The sequence below is a fragment of the Stegodyphus dumicola genome, chromosome 2 (genome assembly GCF_044657685.1).
Source record: "Stegodyphus dumicola isolate Sdum_Otavi_A_Nest chromosome 2, ASM4465768v1".
Classification (NCBI taxonomy): Eukaryota; Metazoa; Arthropoda; class Arachnida; order Araneae; family Eresidae; genus Stegodyphus; species Stegodyphus dumicola.
The window spans coordinates 68,720,993-68,736,220 of NC_140769.1; the positions used below are offsets into that span (position 1 = coordinate 68,720,993).

Below are 15,228 nucleotides of genomic sequence, written 5' to 3' on the forward strand. Positions count from 1 at the left end.
AGGCCTTCGGTTATTGCAGTCCATATAGTTTTTAAAGATCCAAGATTGAAAATTTCTGAGAGCGAATTATTTGCTTCTTGGGGTACGCAGAGACAGAAACAGAAATACAAGCAGATCATGTTTTAACAAATCATAAACAAATAGAATGGGATTAAGTTTCGGAATACTTTGGACCTGACAGAAAGCTAATGCATCGAATGTGACAGAAAGCTATACTTCTTTTTAACCAATAAGAATGCAATTACTAATATCTCAACACAAATTTAGTCGAAATTTTAGCAATATTTTGGTAAAAATGGTTATATTATTGGAGTTACAGCTATGAATACACACATATTCTAGAATAGTATTTTCTATTTTTTTCTAGAATAGTAATCATACCGAAAACCGTTTGGAGTCATTTCCCCAAGGCAGACCAAAATTATGCATGCTGCAATGAATGCAATAAAAAAATTTCCATTTGAAATGGAAATACGTCAACAATGCGTCGTCATCTGAGCAGCATTTATAACATTGACATTGACAAAGCAGAGGCAGAAACGACAGCTGAAAAAACAAAAACTTTGGATAATTTCATAATCAAAATATCAATTGAAGAGATTGTTGCAAAAATGGCTGCAGTAGATGATTTATTAATTCGTCAAATTACTCAGTCAGAGTTTATTCGACAATCATTGGCCTTAAGGGGTATGAAGCTTCCGGCCAACGAAAAATCCGTAATGGCTCTTGTTCATAACCATATGGGGCGGCCGAGCGGTAAAATTGCTGAACACTGGTAGTTCGGTCCGAGGTTCGAATTCCGCGAACGGGCTGGCTGCATGGCTGTTTTCGTGGTTTTTCCTATGTGTAACGTGTATCAATTGAAGAGATTGTTTCTAAAGGAGCCAGTTTCCTTTAGAAAGTCCTTCACAAAGTCATTCCTCCCCTTAGGCAGATAGCCCTAGTGTGCTTTGCCGTATTCTCAATAAACCAAAACAAACCATAACCATATGAAAACTGTGAAACAAAAAATCAAAAATGATATTAAAAAAGATATTGTTGAATCAAAGAAATTCTCCATTATCATGGATGAATGGAACAGCATCGGTAACTGGAGATTCCTGGATATAAATATGTATACTGCCTGCCAAAAAAGTATCAATCTTGGACTGGTAAGAATTTTTGGAAGTTGCGATGCGAAAAAAAAAATGCAAGAACTTGCAGAAGAGCACCTCGAATCTTTTGGTCTATCATTTAAGCACGATATTGTATCCACTACTGGGTATGGAGCAAGTGTTATGATCAAGTTCGGAAAAGAATCACCTGCTTTTTATCAAACATGTCTTACATATGCCTTGCATTTGGCTGTTTCAAAAACTTTTTATAATGAAAAATCAGAGACAGAAGAAAGTATAGACAAAAGTTCAGGAGAGACTGATGATTTTGATGATGTTGATAATGGTTTGAGCATTAATGAAACTGAATTACAGAATGAATCATTCAAGGAAAACAAATATTGTGAGACAAGTTGTAATTTTTCTCAAAAATTCTGTTTTGCGTTCAGATTTGTTCAAGTCTAAATGTAGAGAAAAATTACAGATAGAGCGACAACTCTCTCTGGATTGTAAAACCAGATGGAATTCAATGCTGAAAATGCTTCAAACATTTGTAAAATTGTATGACGTTACAAAGGAATTTGAACTTGGATCTGAATGTTGTTTAACAAATTTAAACCTGGAATTAATAAAATCGATAGCCTTGACGTTAAAACCAATTGAAGTGGGTGAAAAACAAGCCACTTTATGAACAGCATATATTTCTATCAACTTTATGCCAGAGAAGTGTTAACTGAGCAAGAATCTGAAATAAATAGTTCTCTTTCTGAAAATATCGATTTTTACATCAATAGCAGGATCAACAAAAACATCATAGATTTAATGAATTCACTAAACAACTTAAATAAAATGCCATCAAAAGCTTCTATAGAACTAGCAGCTGCTTTGATGAAGCATTTATTTCTGTCACCAGATTCATCAAATGAAAAATCAAGCAGCGAAGCAGAAACAACTACCAAAGTTGGTGTTTCTCTTGAAGAACAACTTTAGAGTACTATTAGAAGCTCCAACCACCAAACTACTGGAAGGTGACCGCTTTAAAAAAATTAACTCAAAAATTTGCTTTGTCAAAAAGTAATGGTGAATTGACTGTAAATTTAAAGTGGTTACTTGAAGCTATTTACAGTATAAAACCAATGTCGATTGATTCTGAAAGGGCATTTTCCGTGGCCAAAAATTTTTGCACCAAAATTAGGTCGGAGCTATCGGATAAATCACTACATGCACTGGTGTTTTTAAAATATTTTTTTCATTAATATAAAAGCATAAATAACTGTATAAGTAAAGAAAAAGTTTCCTTTAAATTTCTAAAAAATATTATTTTAATTATAAGTTTATTATTAGTTTTTTGATAATGTAAATATGTCAATTTCAAATGCTTGAAAGCCCAAAAAAACAATCGAGCTTGAGCTTGAGCTTAACCGAGCTTCAAATCATCGAGCTTTACCAAACCCTATTTCCGGATTTGAAGAAGGTGGCAAAGTTTGTAAACTTGTAAAGAACTTATATGGACTCAAGCAAGGGGCAAATGAATGCAACAGAAAACTTAATGAAATTCTCTTAAGCTAAGAATTTGAACAAAGTCAAAATGACCCTTGTTTATATACAAGACAGGATAAAGAAGGGTTTGTATACATCACTGTGCATGTGGATGATATGGTCGTTGCAGTAAGCACAGAGGATTCACTTGAAAATTTTGAAAGTGAAATTGGTGAACATTTCTCAGTGAAAAACTTGGGAATTCTTCATATCTATTTAGACATGCATTTTCAACGTGACAATGAGGGAATCTTCTGCCTAGTCCAATCAAGCTACATTTCGAGAAAGCTGAAACAGTATCACATGAACGACTGTAAAACATCTACATTTCCTATTGATCCAGGATATTATAAGCAAAGGAAAGGTGCAAAAGCGTACAGTAAAGTTTAGGAATATAAAAGTGCAATAGGATCCTTACTGTACCTAGCAGTCAATACTAGACCAGACATGACAGTTGCTGTTTCCATTTTAGTCTAGAAAGCGTCAAAATTAACAGAAGCCAATTGGATTAAAGTCAAAAGGCTCTTCAGATATTTGAAATTAACCAAGATTCTTAAACTGCATCTGGGAAAAACAAACTTAAAACTTTTAGGCAAAACCTGGTAATGTTAAAGGTGTAATTTCATGTTATATATAGATTTATTGTTTTTTATACATCTTAAGATCAGTAATTTTGTTTTATTAAGGATTAATCATTGAGGAGGGGTGTTGTTATTTTATACCTCCAAGTATCTCGAGATGCAATGATTAATGTGATTTCTTTTTCTTTATTAGCTTGTGTTCGCCTCTCAAAGTATTAAATGTCTTAATCTATGTTTCTGGGCAATCTGCCCACTGTAGAACTTCAGTTATATTAGTCGTAGTAATGTTGATCACTGTTGCACGAGTGCTTATCTTTTACATTCTCCTAATAAACGCTTGTTATCCCTGTGATGAAGCTATAATTCAATTTATTTATATAATAGTAAATGCACGGGCATTTTTTGGGGTGTGTATCCAATAAAAGTCCATTAATAAAAGGTATCACAAAAAGAATTAATTTTTATACATGGTATTCAAAATGTAAAAAGTGAAAATAAACACCACCTTAAGAGCAAGACTTAATTATAATAAGCTTTAAAGTATTGTTCTACATATAAAGGAGACTTCTCTTCCCATGCTGGGTAAAAATGTCATGTTTCTTAACATCTCCTTTCGGTGATGGAAACATGATAGGCAATCATTGTTCACTGTTTTTTTCTGTGGAGATATGCTCTTTGAGCAATGATATTTAGTTTGTTTCAATTCTTTACTGCTTTTTGGTGTTTTATGGTTAATCAGAGATGATATCAATAGTTCTCTAAACTTTAATGATTTAATTTTATGTGTTAGTTTCCATACCACATTTTTTAAAAATTAAAATAGCAGTCAATGTGTTAACTATTATTTGAAAGATAATGGGGTTTAAATTGCATATTTGAAACATGAGTGATCATGGGGAGATGACAAGTTAATTTATTTTTGTGTTTCTTTTTTCTTATATTAGGTATTATACAGTTAAAAAATGAAGTAATATAAGCAGTAATTGAAATCATTTATTGATTTTAGAAAACAGGCTTATCAGTGAATGTGTTTTAAATAGATGATATGAAATTACCACAAGGTAGAGTTATACTATGCATGGGTACAATCAGGGTACTTCTGTCTCCAAATTATTTTTTGCCTCCTGCATCTTTTGAAAATATGTCAGGATCTTCACACGAATTTTAACTTCATGATTTCCAGACTGATCAGTTCTGCAGTCTAAGAGTAGTTTTGCTATTACTCAGTTTGCTATTACTTTTTATATATTTATTAGTGTTATGTATTTTATTTACTTAAATAAAGAAAGAAGTATTGAAATTATAGGGGCATTTTATGTGGAGTGATGAATGTCAAATTCTCTTTGTTCTGATACAAATATTTGTTAATGATGGACATTGCCAATATAAGAACTCATCTATATTTGAGGCATACCAAAACTAATGGAAAATAATTTTTTTTCAAACCGGTTTTCCAATCCGCATAAAACTGCTGTATACAATGGGTAAAATAAAAGTCTGTATGACAAATATAACAGAATTTGATAGTATTATCAACTTGTGTTACAGCTATCTAAGGACTCTCAGAAAAAGATAATATATTGAACAGCTATTCTACAGAATGCTACTCAAAATTAAACAACAGAAATTATTTATCAGTATGATATTCATTTCATTAAAATATTAAACACCCTAGGCATTATTGATTTAATATATTTATGTGTAGCATAAATAAGCAAATAAATTAAGCAGTTTTTATTTTGTTTTGTTTCATACTTAGAAACTTCCTATTATATTCTTTTAATCCATTAAAAAAGAAAGATAGAAAAGAAAAAAAAAAAAAAAGAGAGAGAGAGAGAGAGAGATGGAAAAAAAAGGAGAAAAAATAAATAAAAGAATGGCTGATAACTTACCAAACAGAAGAGAATCTTTCAAACAAAATCCTTTATGCTAGGTGATGTTTTAAATGTTTGACCATTTTCTAAAGTGTTTATTCAAGAAAATTGTTTGCTTGGCTTTTCTTCTTTATGAAAGAAGTTTTGCAACACTTTAGTTGTATTTTTTACAATTTTTATTTATACATACAATAGATTTTCGTTCACATCTTTAGAGGAAAAATCACCCTTATTGATTTATTAATAAGTTATTGAATTTGAAAGTATATCATCAGTTTTCTGTATATTGAATAATTTCATCATTCACAACATAATCATTAGTGATGAAAATATTTTCAAAATAGTCATGTATTTTGCTAATACTTGGAAAGGGGGGATTCAATTTTCAATATGATTAAGAAATGAAGAGATGACTTCATTTACTACTCACATTTGATACATAAAATGTATCAATCCCATTTGATACATAAAATATATCAATCCCATTTGATACATTTTATGTATCAAATGTGAGACAAATCAGTATCATTATATTCTTGAAAAAGATTTTTTAAAGCTAAATACTGCATGATGAAATTCCATGCAAACTGTTGAGTGAAAATTTCACCCCGAACAGTTTTCACTAAGTGGACAGTAGTTAGCATATTTAATGTCATGAATTTTTAGTTTATAATTCGATTGAAATTTTATTTATCATTCAGCTTCTGCAATATCTTTTGAATGTCTGGGTTATTCCTTTATCCACAGATTATAAAACTGAGGGAATCTTTGGGGTAAGAAGTTCAGTTTTTAAAAATTTTTCTAGCAGCTCCTGGAATTGCAGTATAATTATCAAGAAGTTATAAAATAGATATTTGTCCTGTTCTTTGACATTACTTTTCTGTCCAGCTTTTAACCCATTCTTGAAAACCATCAAATTCCATTCATGTTTCTTATTTGCATTACAGAAAAAAAATTTAACACCTTTAGCCCCTCAGTTCCCTTAACTAAGCAGGTGTATATCAAACTATTATATTTGATAATTTAATTGTTATATAGAGTGTCAGCATACAGATATATGCACTTTGATCTATTTTTTAAACAAACCATTTTTATAATAATGTAAAATACCTTTTAAAATACAAGACTTTTTAGAAGTGAAGGTCATCATCTATTCGAAAACACTAAAATATTTCACATATATATTCAGTTCATAAATTTATTAAATTCGAATTCTGATTATGCTCAGCTAATTTGGTCTGTTTTTCAATTTTTCCAGCACCTGGTTTATCGGCAAAAAAAACTAAAGACTCTCCTAAACATGAAACAATTCCGAAGGATAATGCAGATATTATAAATAAGGAAATTGAAAAAAGTCCATTTAGTAGCAGTTCACCAAGCCATGCTTTAAATAAGAAAGTGCCCAAAGATGCTTCAGCGGATCAGGATGTTTTAAGCGATTTCTTATCAGATAAAAGTAGAGTGCATGCTGCATTTTTTAAAGCAGCAAAAACTTCCTCTCCAATTAAATCTAATAAACAGAATGATTCTGGAAGCAATGAAAGCGAATTTCTTGATGATTTAACTCTAAAATCTGCAGTATCAGAAAATCAGTCAAGTGATAATTTATTAGAATCAAAAATCCCAGCTGATGATGAAGTTTTATCAGATGATGATGAAGAGGAAGAAGATGATGATGATATTTTAAAAACTTTAGGATTAGATGAAGATGAGGAAGTAAGCCATACTTCTGAGAAAAAGGGTAGTAGTTCTTTTCTTGATGAATTTCTTAAAAAATTATCTCCAAAGCATGAAGCAAAAAAACCTACTGTTATTGCATCTAAAGAGAAAATAACTGATGATAAAGAGGAGAGTAAGTCACTTTCCCTTTTTTATGTGTTTCTTTTTTAATTAAAACCTGAGATCAAAATGTGTGTTTAATTTTTGCTCAAATTTTATTTTATCCATCTATTTTCATTACATTGTAGTTCATTAAAATCACTTAATGTATAAGAAATTTAGATCTAATTTTAACTGGAGGGTTCTAAAAAAAAATTCTTTCTTTAAAACATATTAAAGGTGCAAAACAATTTTATTAGTCTTGCATATGATAACAGAAACTCTAATCTATTAAATCCCTAAGAACAACTTTCTGTTGTGAAGGCAAAATAATGGAAATTGGAGTAGCAGAAGAAAAAGTATTAATTGTGTAGTTTGTGTGCTAAATATTTTAAGCATTACTGTAATATAATGCATTATTCAGCTTGAAATAAATTATGAAAAAAAAAAAAAAAAAAAGGAAAAAAGGAAAAAAGAAAAAGAAAAAAAAAAAAAGAAAGAAAGAAAGAAAAAAAAATGCTCATCATTTTTCTTATAAGACATCTGATGTTGTGGACTTTATAAGAGATAAGCAGAATATGCTAAAAAAATTTATAATATGAATGCTTTAAAGGTCAAAATATATTTAAGTATTTCAAGCACATTGTCTGAAAAATGACGTACTAAAGTGTTTGAAGAAGTCTGTTTAGCTTGAGCTTATGGGTATCTGCTTCATGAATTTCACATGCTTATTTTTCTGTAAAATCACATTCATCTAATTTTCATCCATTGTAAATTGATGTTTGGCAATAATTTTCTAACAAATGTATTGAATAACATTTTCTTTGTCAACAAAAATTCTTTCCTCTGGGTTGCCGATATTAGGAAAAGAACTTTCTTTCTGTATCCTGCAACTGCTATATGATGAATAAATATGTTCTTTTGTATGACTGGCGAGTACAATAAAATCAAAATCTACATAATGAAAGAAGGTATACCTGAAAGTCATAAATTTATATTTTTCCACTTTCTAATCATGATCCTGAACTGTATCCTGTTAAGAAGAGATTTGTTTTTTACAGTTTCTGTTTTGCGTTTTATGTGATATGCATGAATTATTAATAATGTTTTTGCAGATGATGCAATTGCTTGAGATTTCAGCCCTTTCTATTTTGTCTTGCACATATGAGATACTGTTTTTTTTTTTTTTTTTTTTTTTCCAATTAAAATCTTTTTGCTCCAAATTTTACTCGTGTATGCACCTATTCATTCCCTTAGTTTTTCTTCTCTTGAAAAATGTTTATTTTTCAATATCTGTAGCTTACTTCTCTTTTCTCGTATATATATCTTTCTCTTTCAGTTTTCAAATGGGGTGTAAAATAAATCTCATATTATTTTACTTAGAGATTTGAAATGAAGATTGACATTATGGGTGAAAATATGAAAATAATAGGTTTCATTTGTAATATTTTTTGTAAATGGAAGCTATTACTTTCACCATTCAAGTTAAAGGCAGAATATTTTATGGCACTTGTGTATTATCTGCTATGCAGTTACACATATTGCTGAGAAATGAATCAGAAACAATAATTATTTCTAAGAATGTAGTATTTTGCCAAACATTCATTAAGTACTTAATTCTTAGGCAGTAAAACTGTACTTGACAGAAAAAATACAATGATAATGTGATGTCAATAACAGCTGACAAAGCATGAAGGAGAAGAAAAAAAGAACTGTAAAGTGGTTCATGGGAAGTTACTTAACTTCTTATTTAGTAGAATTCATATACTAAATGAGAGCCAGAGACAAGCTGCAAATAATAGTAATAATAATAACAACCTGATGCAATTTCCAAACAGTACCTATGAGAAATCATAAAGACATGTTTCACCAATTTGCTGATGTCCAAATTGTATTTCATCATCAAAACATGCCAGTAGCTTGTTGATGGTGTATCAGCAGGTACTGGTTAATCTGCAAGTACAGAATTGACATAATTTGTAAATGTGGCTATTAATTACTTAAAACTTTGAATGCTTGTTATTTTAGGCCAGTGATGGCAAACTTATGAATCCATTTTGGGTGACACATCAAACACTTCCAGAGCCGTTGATGGAAAAAAAAAAAAAAAAAATAGTACCAAACTATTTGTCTTTTGTAATGGTCTTGTCATTATCAACATGTCATTATTTTAGGTGCAATTTTGGCAGATGGATGATACGGATGGCAGACATATGATTATATATGTGACATGGTAAAAGAGTTAGCTAGGACTATATGCCAAGCCCAAAATGTTTCCTTTCACTGTTTTAGATTATCAAATATGTATGGTGAGTGAAAAAAATGGGACAGCTGTATATTTTCCATTCGACTGGGCCAATTGATGGAAGTCAACTTGTGTTTTTTATGTCTCGAAGGTGGGACTTAGAATATACATTAGATTTATTATAGAATTGTTCTATCATAGTTATTTTAACACAAAATCAGACTTTTCCTAAAATGACACAATTTTTTCCCTCATTTCTGTCCTATGTCTCAAATTATGCCAAAGTGCCAAGTTTTGTAAAAATTGGAAATTATTCAAAAAATATGGATAATATTTTAACATACTAAATGTAGGATGATAAAATTGTATAAAGCAATAGCACATTGATAAAACCATGGGCACTGTTTGCATACGTATCACTCTAATTTAAAATATAGATAATACAACTTGTACTCATTTATATATCTTCTCTTAGCGATCATTGAAAGATTTATTAACTGTGCTTAACTGTATGGTATTTCTCTTTTAATGCAGAAGTCAGTATACAGTGTGATGAGTAGTGGGTAATAAAGTATTCTTTTGAAAGAAATGTTACTTAATTAAATATAATTAAAAAAAGTATTTGAATAGACATGCTTAAATTACAGAATAGTACAAGTGTATGAATGTAAATTTTTAAACCAACTATTTGAAGAACTATTATTCAACCATGCAACTCAATTAAATGAAATTATAAAAAAGAAAAAATATTTAAAATAGCAACTTGGATTAAAAAATATAATACGAAATAAAAATATATGTTAGGAAGAAAAATCCTTACTTTTTCTCTGCTCATGCAGAATGAAAGGAAAATTGAAATATGTTGCCATAAACTGAGAAATTCACCAAATGATTTATTCTTGTTGCAAATTGAAAAAAAAGTGCACTAAGCTAAATTTCTGAATTGCCGCTTAAATTTCATACCAGATTTTACAAAATTTGATTTTAGGCATAATTTGAATCATAGAATAGGAATATGGAAAAAATTAGTATGTCATTTCAGAAGAAGGTTCAACAACACTGTATACAAACATAATATATATCTGAAGTCACTTTCAAAACAAGAAAAATGCAAGTTGATTTTTGTCAATCAGTCAAGTAGAATGGAAAATATAGAAGTATTCCCTTCCCCCCCCCCACTGAGCGTACTTAATTTCATACTCGGGGAAAGAAGGACTGTGCTCCTTTTGTTCTGAACCCTCCACATAATATCACTATAAGAATTAAAATTGATTCTTGTTGTATTTTTGCATTAGACTGTAATTAAAATGTGAAATTTCATGTAGTGAATTCAATACATATTAATATATTTCTTGCCATTTAATATGCATGTTGTAATATATCTTCATTGTTTGACAATAAGATCAGGAAAAGTCCATGAATTTATCATGGAGAGGAGCACAAAATTGCATCTGTCACTAGCTTGGGCCTTGGGAAATTTTCTCAGGACGATATATCCAAGGTTATATTTCTGATACCCTTCACTCTACCATCAAACCTTTTAACTCACTGTGTATTTTCATTGTACAAAAACACTACATGCTTATAAACATTCAAGCCTTCTCCAGGATTCGAAACCGGGCATAACAATACATCAGGCATCAGTAACCACTATACCGATCTGGATGCTATTTAATATTTATATATATTAATAATGTACAGCAGTTGTTATTGTTGTTGATCTGCATTTTGGAATGCGTGTCCTTAATATTATCAGCCTCATGAATAATCATAAATAGGATCAAGGAATACTTGAAAATATTGAAGACTTTGATCACAAATAATTGCAGAAAAATTTTATGCTAGCACCTTCATATTTTTGAAGTATCCTTTGGGGAATGGAATCCGAGAGTTTCACAACTTTCTCGTTGTCTTCTGTGATGACCTTAGCAAAAGAGTGTATTTGCAAGAACTCCACTGACAAAAACTAATGGCAACCGATCTACATGCGTGTAAGAAATAAACCGTTAATGATCTGCACTGGTGCAAGAAACAAATGATTAACAGTTTTTTTTAATTGCATTATATCATTGTAGTAGTTTTCATTGTAAAATACTCAATATGTTTATTATTTTCAACCATTTATCAATGAAAAAAGAAGCTATAGCTGATTGTTTGCGGCATTATTAGCAGCAAATATTAACCTGTGGCCATCAGAAAGAGTCTTAAAAAAATCCATTTTCCCGTATATATATATACATACACTATGTATTAAAAAGTATGTATAATTGTATTAAATATCATTGAATTATGTTATTATTTCAAATAAATTGCCAACAAAATTGTCTTAAATACTATAATAAATACAAATTTATATTAAATTTATATATATATATATATGTATTAAATAGCTTGTGTTATAGATATTGAATGATTTGTTGATTTATCTTTTACCGCAGTCAATTTCGTTTTTGTAGGTGTTTACAACATTTGGCAACAAATCGCACTTTTTTAAACTCAAATTATGCCAGCACTGTTTTCTGTCACCAAGGCATCTACAAATTTTTCCCTTGAAATAGATTAATATTTAGTTTTAATTTGAAATTTTTATATTTACTACAAAATTAGTGTATAGAAAAGACTGACATTTAAATTGTAGCTTAGTATTTTTATATAAAATTAAACATAGGCATTTGATTTGTAGTTCAGTATTTGCAAAATGAAATTATCTTATTATTAAATACACTCAAGAGCCAAAACATTATGATTACCTGTCAATAACGAGTTGGGCCACCTTTGGCGCGCAACACAGCTTCAACCCGCCTTGACATGGATGCCACAAGTCCTTGATAGATGGCCGGAGACAGATTGTACCAGATGTTGTAGCAATGGTCACGCAAATCCCGAGATATTGTGAATTGGTGGTCTTTGACCTCTGAGCTGCCGTCCCATGACATCCCAAATGTGTTCTATCGGATTGAGATCCAGTGAGTTAGGTGGCCAGGACATTAACTGGAAGTCAGCATCATGTTCCTAGAACCACTCCAACACAATTGTAGCCTTGTGACACGGGCGTTGTCCTGTTGGAACATTCCATTTCCAGCTGGAAAAACAGAGGCCATGTAAGGGTGCAACTGGTTCGCAATGATGTTCAGATACCCTGTAGCATTCATGTTCTGCTCTACCACAACCACGGTACCAGAGATCCTCAAGAGAACGTCCCCCAGAGCATAAAACCGCCACCACCAGCCTGTGTATGACCTACTGTGCATGAGGGAGCAACTGTTCACCTGGAAGACGGCGTATCCTGACACGGCCATCAGCATGATGAATGACAAACCATGATTCATCTGACCAGGCAATTCTCTCCCACTGATCCATGGACCCGTCAACGATGTTCCCAAGCCCAGCGCAGGCGCAGTTGGCAATGACGCTTGGTCAGCAAAGGCACACGATTGGGACGTTTGCTGCATAGCCCCATATCCAACAATGTCCGCTGAACAGTGTGCTCTGAACTTTTCTACTTGGCCCTGCGTTGTATTCGGCTGTCAGCTGAGCCACAGTCTGGCTCCGGTTTTGTTTCACCATGCGAGACAGTCTCCGACGACCTTTTTCTTTGATAGCGTGTGGACGTCCAACACCATGTCATCTACTGCTGGTTTCACCGTCATTCATCCACTTTTCATACGTACTAACAACTGTAGATCGCGAACAACCCATGAGTCGTGCAGTTTCAGAAATACTTGTTCCGAGCCTTCGAGCCATTACAATCTGCCCTCTATCAAAGTCACTTAGATCCGCAGCCTTTCCCATCACACACAGAAGTAAGTGAAAGAATGATTTTTCAGACTCCCAGCAGCAGTTAAATACCACTTCCACCAGATCACGTGCCTTCCACATCATCCAGGCGCGTTCATCGCAAAATGTAAGGCTGGTCATAATGTTTTGGCTCTTGAGTGTATAAATGTTAAAAACTAGCTAAAAGAACATGAAGATGGATATAAATATACTACTTTACAAAACATAATTGGTGAACTGTGGAAGTTATATATTTTAACTGAATATTATAACTTTTATCTTTTTGAAATACATAGGAATGTTTTGTTCAATTTTAGCTCCAGAAGATGAAGAAGATATTCTTGGAAATTACACTCCTACTGCACCAAAGAAAAAGTAATTTAAATTTATGAGGAAAAATTTCTTTGGACAATTTAAATTAAGTATCATCCCATAAAACTTTAATTTTATATGAAAAAAGTTTAAAATGTAAAGAATATAATGTTATATATTTACATAAATATTTGTGTAACTTTGTGTGTGTGCATATATATATATTGTGTGTAATTTTTGTAGCATATTGTAGTGAAAGAAATTTTATTAACTTAGCTGTTAATTTAAATAGCTGCATGAGAAGCTGAAATATTCTATTTGGAAATTTGGTGAGCATGAGGCAAAATGTCACCAAATTGGTGATTTTTTTGAAAATTCTTAAGTCTTTGTTGTCTAATTGATATCTTTTAAATGGAAGCAAATTCTTGAAATTTATGGAGGCTCCATTTTCCATATATTATGAAATGAAGTACAGTTTAGTAACAAATTGTACAAGATGTGACACAAAAATACAAGACTGATCCAATAAATCATTGTACTTACAGAATCAGTTCTTTGTGACATTATCACCTTCAATGAAGTTCTCTTCAGCATTCACACACTTCTGCATTTGGTGCTGCCATTGCTGGTAACTGCTCCGGAATGAGGTTTTTGGAAGGCCCTTGAGGAGATTTTCTGTTTTTGCCTGAATCTCTTCAACTGAGGTGAAATGGCTTGCATTTAAGCATGATTTAACTTTAGGAAATAAAGTCGCATGGAGTCAAATCAGGTGAATAAGGAAGATGCTCCATTACAGTAATGATTTTGCTGGTCAGAAACTGCTTGACAGATAGGGCCGTGTGAACGGGTGCATTGTCTTGATGCGACAGCCATCCATCACTCCACAACTGTGGCCTTTTCCCCCCTAATTTTTTAAGTCTTTTTAGTACTTTAGTGTAGTGGTACTGATTAACCCTCTCGCTGCGCATCCCGCGATTTCCACGGGCAACGTAAAAGTAGCAAAATTTGTGCAACCCGCGATTTCCACGGGGATGAATTTTTGCCGTCTATTTAACTGTGCAACTCGCTCTTTTGCCATTCAAGGTTTCCTTTCGGCTTTTTTGTGATGTTTAATTGTTTATTTAGATGTAGGCTAACAGATGGTTTTAGTTGTCCACATTTCTGGCAAATATATACAAGAATACGTTATGTAGCATTTTGCGCACACTTTTCAGAGCTCAAAGATGCCTGGCAGGAAGCGTTTCGTGAATGATATAACCTATATTCGATATTTTCGACACTGAGAGTAGTTCTGACTGTGATTTCAAGAATATTGAAGGTAGTTATAGCGAAACTGATGAGAATTTCTCGGATTCCTCTGCAGATAGTAATGAATCCGAAAATTCAGTTTCTATTGAAAACGCTCGACAGTGGTACAAAATTAATATGCAAAATATTACATTATGCAAATATTTTTGTTAGTATATATGTTTTACCTTTATATTTTATAAAATAAATCATAATTTAACCAATATTAATTTTCAAAATTGTCCTTTTATATCATTATTGTTTAATTTCAGTATTCTGACAACCTTTTTCTATGATCTAATTCTATATTTAAAAAAAAAAAACTCTTTTACAAAAATTTTTTGTATATTTTAGCTTTAAAATATATGTTGAGTTGAAATATATAATAAAAAAAAGACACAATTTTTGAACCTATTTTGATAAAAAAAAAAAAAAAAAAAAGTGTGCAGTGAGAGGGTTAACAGTTTGATTGCTGAGAACCCATTCAATATTGTGTGTGTGTGTGAACAGTGTGGAAGATGATGAACATGCTGGGCATCCAGCACGTTCATCATCTTCCACACTGTCCCTTTCCCCTGAAAATCGTTAATGGTATTCAAGCACATGTGCATGAGACAAAGTTTCATCTCCATAAGCCTCAGTTAACATTTGAAATGTTTCCTCCATGGCTAATTTCTTAAGTTTCACAAGAAATTTAATGT

The 15,228-nt window shown here is 31.7% G+C and overlaps 1 protein-coding gene across 7 annotated transcripts in view; it reads left to right on the plus strand.

The window, feature by feature from the left end:
• LOC118198493 (uncharacterized) overlaps positions 1–15,228 on the plus strand; it is a 140,266-nt gene that overhangs the window by 31,918 nt on the left and 93,120 nt on the right. For all 7 annotated transcript variants that reach the window (XM_085810754.1, XM_085810756.1, XM_085810755.1 and 4 more), the window contains 2 exons: positions 6,347–6,940; positions 13,246–13,303. In XM_085810754.1, the coding sequence (XP_085666880.1) occupies positions 6,347–6,940; positions 13,246–13,303 (652 nt within the window). The remainder of the gene's footprint in view (positions 1–6,346; positions 6,941–13,245; positions 13,304–15,228) is intronic.